General features: G+C 32.6%; 1 protein-coding gene across 1 annotated transcript; it reads left to right on the forward strand.

The window, feature by feature from the left end:
• Positions 1-4,324: 4,324 nt before the first annotated feature.
• LOC112803420 (protein neprosin) lies at positions 4,325-9,405 on the forward strand. Its single transcript, XM_025846916.3, has 7 exons — positions 4,325-5,032; positions 5,152-5,238; positions 5,583-5,798; positions 5,998-6,162; positions 6,857-6,910; positions 6,994-7,140; positions 8,604-9,405. Exons 1-7 carry the CDS (start codon positions 4,661-4,663, stop codon positions 8,979-8,981), a joined length of 1,419 nt encoding a protein of 472 aa, XP_025702701.1. The 5' UTR covers positions 4,325-4,660; the 3' UTR covers positions 8,982-9,405.
• Positions 9,406-10,434: the final 1,029 nt, after the last annotated feature.

A 10,434-nucleotide genomic window follows, 5' to 3' on the forward strand; every position in this document is an offset into this window, starting at 1 on the left:
TTGCTGCCTCAACTTGCCCATTAGCCTGTGCGTAATAAGGGGTTGAAGTAACCATATTGATATTCCTCGAAGCTGCAAAATTTTAAATTCACTGACCAGTAAATATAGTCCCTTGATCAGTGCTCAATGTTTGAGAAATTCCGAATCGATGGATTATATGTTCCTCAATGAAGTCTATTATTTTATTCTGTCTGCTTGAGGCTTCTTATTTTGTTTAAGATTCCTTCTACCTCTACCCCTTGGGTATCCTCTGGCTTGACCACGGTAGTATGGATGTTGATTTCGAGGAGGTCCTCGATGTCCCCACTATGGGTTCCGTCGATATAGAGCATCTCGATTCTGGAATTCCTGACAATTCCGAATCCATTGGACCCCTATAGCCTGAGACCGACTCAAAGGTGTAACAACATTTTGCTGAGGGGTCTTAGAGCTTTGATCCTCTATATGTCAAATTGGCTACCTCTGACGCGCTTGCTCCTCTCTGTGAGCCAACTCCTTCTTCATTATTTCTTCCTCTGACTAGCATCAGCATTGAAAGGATCAACATCAACTTTCATTTCTTTTTTCCCATCATCGAACTTCAAACGCACCTCCGTTATAGCCTCCTGAATTAAGTCCCTGAAATGAACATAGCTATTAGTCAAATGACTGGTTGCTTAGTGAAATTTACAGTAAGGTTTTCCTTTTAAATCTTTCACCGAAAGTAAGGTTCTACCCTCAGGCAGAATTAATTGTTTATCTTTAAGTAACACATCAAAAATCTAATCAAATTTCGAAATATCAAAACTATATTTCTTTTCACTCTTCAGTTTTGAATCATTCGACTTTTCATTACTAGGAAGCTTTTTAAGTAAAGAACAAACATATGGAGGACCCTTTTTAAGTTCAGCCAAATCGATCTCTGTCTCGAAATCGAGTTTCTCTTCTGAGGACTCCATAGTCACATAAGTGACTTTCTCTTTTCGAGTAAAAGGGTTACTCTTTAACTTTTTTTCATTTCTATGTTTCTCCTTTTCTTTTTTCATACGTTTTATCTGATGAACCCTTTCAGCCAAATGGGCTAAGTCAGGAATATGCACATTAAGCAACTTTTGACACATATAAAATCCTAGCCCCATAACTGCTATTTTCACCACTTCACTCTCGGGTAATGACACATAACATCTACTTCTAGCATTTTTGAAACGTATCATATAATCATCAATAGTTTCACCGTCTTCACGTTTCAAAGCAACTAGATCAATAACTGCTACATTCAATTCCCCTCGATAAAATTGAGCGTGAAAAGTAGTTGAAACTGATTCCATGTCGTTATCGAATTTGGTCTGAGATTCGAAAACTAAGTAAACGCATTCTTCGTTAAGGAAGAAGGAAAAAACTTCATTTTCAAATTCTCATCGTTGGCCAAATTTTCAATCTCGACCAAATATCGAGCAACATGTTCAGTGGTTGACTCTCCAACTTCCCCTGTAAATTTTGTGATTATCTTTGGATTTTTCACCCCTCTTGGCACTTCATCCATTTAAACAACTTGAGAAAAAGCAGACATAAAATGAGGTCGATTCATAAACCCGACATTTAAACCAACTTGATTGAGTACTTCTTCCATAATTCTTGTGACTTGATAACGTTCACCACCATGATTAGCACGTAATCTGGCTAGAACCTCATCAGCATCTTGACCACGGAGAACTATATGAGGATTTTTTCTATTTAAAATATTGTTTTCATTTTGAAACACATTTTTAAATCCTTCATTATTTTCCCTGGCATCATCATGCCTTTCATCTTCCTCATAATCCACGATTTGAGCAATTCGTTCGACTTGTATAGCAAGAGATTCGAATTTCACTTCGTGATCAGCCATCATAGGATTTAGAATTGTGATCATTTGTTGAGTCAATAAGTTGACCAAGTCATGACGACTTTTCTCTACATGCTGTTGATATACTGCCATGGAATTAGCAGCATTCGAGGTAGAGCCCACATTATAATCACGAGAATACTCGAAATGTTGTTGTGGGTTTTTATGATTATTTATTCCACTCGTACTCCCGAAACGAACAGGAGGAGCAAAACCACTCACTGGTGGGGTATAACCAGGAGAGAGACCATAAGGAGGCCATCCAATGGTTAATGGAGGTTGGATTGGTGGCGAAGAACCACGTAGACGAATGTTACGTCCGACACTTCCAATTTGTACGGTAGTAACCGCTATGCTTTCACTTCCAATTACACCTTCTGAACATGAGGTTATGTCCGCAGATTGCATAATTACTAGTATGCTATCATTGGTGGACGAACCACCATTCACATTTGATAATTCATCAGCCATGTGAATGATCTTCTCACTTTTCAAACTCATACACCAAATAACACCAAAAACTATTTGACACACTTTAATTTAAAACTGTCCCATCGGGTGTGCCAATTTGTTTTGTCGATTTTTAGCAAATCGATGGTGGTGCCAGTTTGAAAGCGAAACCTACTCCTCTTTTGCAGGTACCAGTTTTCTATAAGTATATCAAAGTGTCTTCGATTAGACAAATTTTGAGATAAAAAGTAAATTAAAATTTATAAAGAATAGAAGAGTTGAAAAAACCAAACATTCGAAAAGTAAGTAAGTAAGTTGACTGAAATCAAAGAAGATTGCGTTAAAATTTAAAGAAAACTATAAAAGTGCCTTCGACTTGGTCAAAGTACTTTGGGCATGAAAATTAGAAGTACTGAAATGTAAATTGCATTCGAAAGATAAACATTGCTTAAAACATAAATTTGCTTGAAAGATAAAGTTTATAGGAAATTAAAAAAAAATAAAGACATGTGGAAGAAATCCTACAAATAATTGACTCGAAGCAGACTCAGAAAGTCCGTGAAAGGTGAGTGTGCGTGAGTAATTTCTAAAGTAAAGTTTCAACCCTTAATTCCTAAAATTTTTTAATATTTATAATCTACTTCTATAACCGATCATTAGTAACATGATGATGTCTCGTATGTACAATCTCAGATAACTGTTTTCACTCTTTTTGCTAATAAATATTACCCATAAATTTATCATATGGTAAAAACTTTCAATTTCTCACCACAACATAACCGTCCAATTTTCTTTTCGAGCTCCTATTCGATTTCTCAACTAAATACTTATTCCATTTACAAAAAATTACTAAATGGAATATATGCAGAATAACTCCCAATAAATACCTACATATATATCATTTAAACCTTTATTCTTATCTTAATATCCTTTCAAAACTTTAAATCGGCTTCTCCTATTCAAAAACATTTCTCGACTAACATACACAGAATATAGATTTAACTGAAAACAGTGTAGGAAATTAGATCTTGAGAAATCATCAAAGTAGGTTAGCTTTATTATCACTAAAGAAGATTATTGTAGTGGAGCGGTATATTATATAGGGTATAATAATATAGTACTATATATAGAGAGAGAGATAAAATCAATTGATTAAATAAATGAAATTGAAGTTGAAGTAGATGAGTCACCGAATAGAACATCTTGGGAAGTGAGAAAGCAAAGAGAGAACATTGGAAAGCCAGGAACCAATTGAAATTCCAATCTGTCCAGAGACCTAAAGTAAAGAATAACAGAAAATGAAATCATCAGAGTCACATTTTGCCCTTAAAAACTTACAACATAAAAGCTAAAGGTTTCAGTCCTTGTATTGGAGACCGGAAACATAGCCTCTTACACATTTTTTTACATTTTTCTTTTTCTCTTTCCTTATCCAACCAATTTGCTGCTTTCAACTATATCATTTTATTTAAATTGTTATATAATTTATTTCTCTATTGTTGTAACGGAGGAAATGGTTGTTAGGGAAGAGCATAACATCAATTTTTTGTGCATGACTTCTTGTTAGCACATAATATTTTTATTAATTAAACCTCTAAGATATTTATTAATTCGTATAAATATGTATTTGTAAGACTCAGAGAAAACAAAAAACGAAATGATATGGACCAAAGATAATAATCTTTATAATGATTGAAATTTATAATAACAAATTATAACTAACCAAAATCAATGCAAAAAGTTTAGAGGAACTATAAAATTATAATGGCGCTAAAAACAGATTTAAATATAATATTATCTTTTAAACATAATTCGATTAATATAAAATATATTTATTATCACTTTTTATCTTAAATATTTTTTTTCAATATTATGAATAAAAATTTTCATGCAGAAGCAAAATGCATATTTGTACTTCAATAAAAAAAGATACGTGATGACATTAAAATAAAATTAATTTTGAGGAAATATAATAATTATTTTAAAGAAATTATGATTGATGCACCACTTATGCACTCTCTTTCTTCTAAAGTTTAAAAAATTAGCATGATTTCATCACTATTCATGCATTTATATAAGTACTCTCAAACCCACATGGCCAAAACTTGAAAACAAAACGCAAACCCAAAACCCCTTCTCTACAGAGTAGTATTTTATTCAATCCTAGAGCTTTGGGAGTTCAACTACAAATTGTGAGTAATAAAACCTCCAAACCCATTCAATTCAAGCTCATAATCACTACCCTCCAAAGAGAGAGAATAAAAGAAACTTTGTTGCTATTATTCTTTGCTTCCAAGGCATTGAGAATGGTGAATTAGTAATTAAAACTTGCTTCGAATACTCACCATGTGTTGGAACACACAGCTATCTTGTCTTGTCCATAGAAGAAGAAGGGGAAGAAGAAGGAGGAGGAGGAGAAGAAGACAAAGCCAATGCAAACAAATGAACACAAATATGAAAACAAGAACGAAACGAAGCTTCTCAAGCATGGATTTTAGCTGGTGTTTGAGCTTCCCAATCATTGTACATTTTCTTCTTCTTGTTTCTTTGGTTTGTCCTGTTTTATCGTCCTCGTCGTCGCCGCCGTCCACAGAAGTTGGTAATGGTAACGACCCAGTTTCCAATCAAACACTTCGGCCGCAAGAAGAGTTGAAAAAGTTCAATTTCATAAGAAATCATCTTCAAAAGATCAATAAGCCTGCTGTTAAGACAATTGAGGTTTCTCAAAGTTTCATGCTTTTTTCCACTTCCCCTGTTTCATCCCCTGTTTTTCTATACTCTGTTTTTTTTTTCTTTTTCTTTTCTCTTATTGTTATTGTTTTTTGTTTCTTGTGTAGAGTCCAGATGGTGATATAATAGACTGTGTTGTAACTCATCAACAACCAGCTTTTGATCATCCTCAATTGAAAGGACAGAAGCCATTGGTAATTATTATTAGTTATACGGTTGAAATTTGAGAGTATATGTCCTTCCTTTTTTGTCTTGATTATTTGTGCTGCGTCTTTTTACAATTTGAAAATCTTTAATTGGATAAATCGGCCCTTGTTATCAATCTAAGCAACCTTTGGCACATCATCAAGTCATCGTTTACAGAAATCGTATAGACCAGTTATCTAAATGGTTAGGACTGATTAAGAATTTTTGAATTGTAAAAAGACATTTTATTTGTTATAAAGAGAAATAGTACCAAAAAAGGTATTTACTCTGTTTACGTGAAATTAAGCAAATAAGGTAGAACAATTTGAAGAAGGTTTGGTTGCATGTGTAGGATGCTCCTGAAAGGCCTGAAGGATATAAGCATGAAGTTGAGGAAAGGAGTGAAGAGTTTCAAGTATGGAGCATGTCTGGAGAATATTGTCCAGAAGGTACAATCCCAATAAGAAGAACAACACAAGAAGATATGCTGAGGGCAAGTTCTGTTTCCACTTTTGGAAGAAAATTAAGAAGCCGTGTTAGAAGGGACACTAACAGCAATGGACATGAGGTATCAACTTCTTTCTTCATCTTTTCAAAGGAAACTTGTATTGTAAAGGAAGCACATGGTACTATGGTAGTTAGAGTTTCTTCTTTTTTATTTTGTTTCTCTTTTTCCGGATCAATAGCCATTGTCTTTTTTACTATGACTTTGAGTATAGTGTTAATAAAAATATATACTTAATTGCATAAAATTTTGTTGTGAATAGCATGCAGTTGGGTATGTAAATGGAGAAGAATATTATGGAGCGAAAGCAAGTATAAATGTGTGGGCACCAAGAGTGACAAACCAATATGAATTCAGCTTGTCACAAATGTGGGTCATCTCTGGTTCTTTTGGAAATGATCTCAACACCATTGAAGCCGGTTGGCAGGCATGTAATCAGTAAATTCTCTCTTTATTTTTTTTTTCTAAAATATAATTCATTTTATTTTTGTTAGCATTTAAAGTCTTTGTTTGGTCATCATTAAATTATTAAAAAAAAAGATCTTTTTTAATATAAAAAAAATTAATTTTTTTGTGTGTTTGACAAATTTTTAATAATAAAAATAAAAGCACTAGAAAAATAAAAAAAAATATATTTTTTGATAAACTACAATTTATATCTTTTTTTAAAAGATATTTTTTAAAAAAAATGTTTTTCACATAAAAAAATGAACAAAAAAGTACTTTTATCTTATTTTATTCAAACATAATTGATAAATAAAAATATCTTTTTATACGAGATATCCAAACATAAAATCGCTTTTGTTTTTTTGTAAAAACTCTTTTAAAAAAATATTATTAAAAAAAATCTTTTTGGTCTAAACAAACCCAAAATTATAGATACCATATCCACCTTCTACCTACCTCTCATTTTCATTTTTTTTTATTATTTTAAGTGTAAAACTTTTTTTATCCTTAATATTTTTAAAACATTTTCTAGTGATTAATTTGTTACTTTCAAGATTTAAAATAAATATTTACATTAAAATTGTCACCAACTCAAAAATTTAAAATAACTTTTTTTACTCAATATTTAGTTTATGTTACACAATTATCCCTAATTTGAATTAATTTTGATGCAGGTCAGTCCGGAGCTATACGGAGACAGTTACCCTAGATTCTTTACTTATTGGACGGTAAGTAAAGTGTATTTTGATCCTTGCTTAAATTTGAAGTGTAACAATTGCTATCTATCTAAGAATATTTTATTATTAAGCAGAGTGATGCATATCAAGCAACAGGATGCTACAATTTACTATGCTCAGGATTTGTTCAAACCAACAATAGAATTGCAATTGGAGCTGCAATCTCTCCAACTTCTTCATATCACGGAGGCCAATTTGATATTAGCCTCCTCATTTGGAAGGTAACATTTTTTCACATTTACAAGTTTCTTTGGTATTTTTTACACTCTTGATTGGAAAAGTTATACTTTGTCGCACAAGTCATATAAAATTATGAAGTGTTTATGCCTTTATTGGGTTGGATTAATCTTAAGCTTTAATGAGCATAAGACAAGCTGAGTTGAAAAATTGAAAATCTAACAACCAATTTAGGTTCACCTCATAAGGGTCCCGCCAAAGTGTTCCTTTAAAGTCTCCGAAGTTGAAACCAAAATTCATGGTCAAAAGCCAAATGAAGCTAATCAAAATTAGTAGAAGAAAAAAAAAACATGGTCAATGGTGGGCTTTCCACTATGTTGGAAGTCTCGCAACCCCATTGAGTTTTGTGTTTTTTATTAAGGACCAACAAAAGGCGAAACCATTAAGTACTATACTAAAGGAATTTTATATATAATATACAAGCAAATATTTAAATTCATCTTCAAAAAAATTACTCCAGTCAAATAGATTAGTTCTTCCATTATTTTTGAATAAATAAATTTCTAAAAAAAATTATTATAAGACAATTCAATTCTTAAAAAATATTATAAAAAAAGATTATTGAAATATTCAATCTAAAATTTTTAAAAATTAATTTAAATATTTATTCGTAATATAATATATTTTGTGGAAAAAAACCGATAGAGTTAATGTATTATTATATTATATACTCGTATTATTTTATGGTAAGTATGTTTACGTTCTTGAAACTTACATTGTTGCATAGAATAAGTGAGATTTAGAGAACGAAATCCATAGTTCACAAACTTTTGAAGGGTGACCCATCATAGTAACATGAACTACTTTACTCACTTTAACACTTTGGGACATTACACGCATGCACTGTAGAATTCGAATAATGAACTGTAAGCTCCCTTATGCTCTGCTTCTTTTCAAGATTCTCTTCTTTTCCTTTTTTCTTGGCCACCAAAGAGTTTCTAATTCTGAACTCACACCATCATAATTTAACAAAATCCCAATGTGAATTCCCCTCCATATACACTCTTTTTGACCCATTATTTCACTGGCCAACCTGGCTAACATGTTGCTCTTCATAATTATGTCCATCTTTGCCATGTCACAAATTAAATTAAACTAAAATGAAAAGAGATCCGTCATTGATGGTATCAAAATAGCACTCATAAATGCCATATGCTTACCGTATTTTTAAGCAATGTATATATATATAGAAGACCTAGCTTATAGTATACGAAATACGATTGGCTCTAACATTCTATTAAAATAACATTAACAAAGATTATTATTATGATAGCTGTATTATCAATTATATTGAGAATTGAGATTAGGTGGAAGGACTTATAAACTATCTAAAAATATTATTTTCAAGTGATATACTCTTTTAACATTCAGAAATAGAGACTTTATTCTTGAGAGTAGAACTTATAATAAATGAATGTGAAATTTGAAATATTGGGTGTGTATGTAGGATCCAAAGCATGGGAACTGGTGGCTGGAATTTGGATCAGGGGTCTTAGTGGGGTACTGGCCATCAGTGTTGTTCACACACCTAAGAAATCATGGAAGCATGGTGCAATTTGGGGGTGAAATTGTGAATTCAAGGCAATCAGGGTATCACACATCAACACAAATGGGAAGTGGTCACTTTGCTGGGGAAGGTTTTGGAAAAGCCTCATACTTTAGGAACATGCAAGTTGTGGATTGGGATAACAATTTGGTTCCTTTGTCAAATCTCAAGGTTCTTGCTGACCACCCTAATTGCTATGACATTCAAGGAGGAATCAATAGGGTTTGGGGGAATTACTTTTATTATGGTGGACCTGGAAGAAATGTCAGATGTCCCTAAGGGAATAATAATAATAATTATCAATTATAGGTATCTTTTTTTTTTTTTACACTTGGTGGCATTTTTGGGTTTGGGTTTGGGTTTGGATGAAATTGGTTTTGCCTATTTTCTCAAGCTCACTAAGAAAGGAGCTTGGTAAATTCCAAAAAAAAAAAAAGAAAAAGAAGAAGCAGCTTGGGCCATTTATTCTTATATTTAAATTACATTTCTCTGTTGATCAGAATATTTTTTGTGGGGACCATTTATTGTAGCATTATTAGTTTTTTACCACCAGGGCCCTTTATGTAAATCTAGAATTTTAAGAAAAATAGTAAATATACTACTACTGTTTTTAGTTTATTCATTTAGACAAAGTGATTAATATTCTTTTCTTTGTATTTATTTTATATTTGAATTAATATTAATCAATTTTTATTTTTTATTAACAATATGGACCTCCTAACATTTATCATTTATTTATATTTTATTTCTTTTTTTTTGTGTCTAAACATGACTATCTTATATCTGAGCGGATAATTTGCTGGAGATCAACACAAGGTTAACATGATTAGAGTTACTCTTGGCACCATATCTAGCCATTTAGTCCGCAACTCTATTTGCTTCCTGGGACACTCACTTAACATGAACAAACCAAGGCCGAAATAAAAGCTCTTGAATCTTGTGAACCAAATCTATTATTTCAAATGAATACCCACTTGTAAGATCATGCATGATGGGCAGAATGTCAAGACAATCCGTTTCATATATAATATTTTTCAAACCGCAATTCCAAACTAAAACCAACCCCCTCCAAACAGCAAATAATTCACATATGATATGATGATAGACAAAGGGAGAATGCTTCCAAAGCAGCCGAGATCCAACCTCCCTTAGAATCTCTAATAATACACCTGAAGCCCGTTACATTTGAATCCAGATACAAGCTTGCATCACAATTAACTTTAAAACTGTTGCCTGCCAGTGGTTTGGCGATTTTGGAGACACTTAAAGGCATAGTTTCGATTCTTGTAAACCTATAAGTCCTTGGTGGTAATTCTGGCTAAGGCAACAACTTTGTGGTCTATCCAAGGGTTGTCAGCATTAAATATGTCACTACACTTATGTCTCCATAGTCCATACCCACCAAAATCCTGCACCAAAAGACGCCTCATTGTCAAACAATGCCTTCCAAAACCACTCTTCAAGAATTGTCCCAGCCATCGAGTCTAGGATACCAGGATCTAATATATGCCAAATTGCCTTTGATCGGTCACAGTCTTAAAGGCAATGTTCCATTGTTCTTGCATCTTGTTACATCTCTTACACATATCTAAAGAAACTAAATGTCGCTTGAATTGAAAGGTCTCAGTCAGTAGAGCATCATGTAAACCAAGCCACATAGTGAATTTGAAATTCTCCGGAATGTTAGTATTTCACAGCCAGTTCCAGTTGCTATTGGCATTCCAATTCAAGG

Source organism: Arachis hypogaea, chromosome 5 (genome assembly GCF_003086295.3).
Source record: "Arachis hypogaea cultivar Tifrunner chromosome 5, arahy.Tifrunner.gnm2.J5K5, whole genome shotgun sequence".
Classification (NCBI taxonomy): domain Eukaryota; kingdom Viridiplantae; phylum Streptophyta; class Magnoliopsida; order Fabales; family Fabaceae; genus Arachis; species Arachis hypogaea.

What these genes read in the sequence shown, in the direction of transcription:
- LOC112803420 (XM_025846916.3), top strand. Translation starts at nt 4,661, where the DNA reads ATGTGTTGGAACACACAGCTATCTTGTCTTGTCCATAGAAGAAGAAGG. An exon ending in CCATTGAAGCCGGTTGGCAG is followed by an intron (nt 6,163 to 6,856) that starts GCATGTAATCAG and finishes ATTTTGATGCAG; the next exon opens with GTCAGTCCGGAGCTATACGG. An exon ending in GATTCTTTACTTATTGGACG is followed by an intron (nt 6,911 to 6,993) that starts GTAAGTAAAGTG and finishes ATTATTAAGCAG; the next exon opens with AGTGATGCATATCAAGCAAC.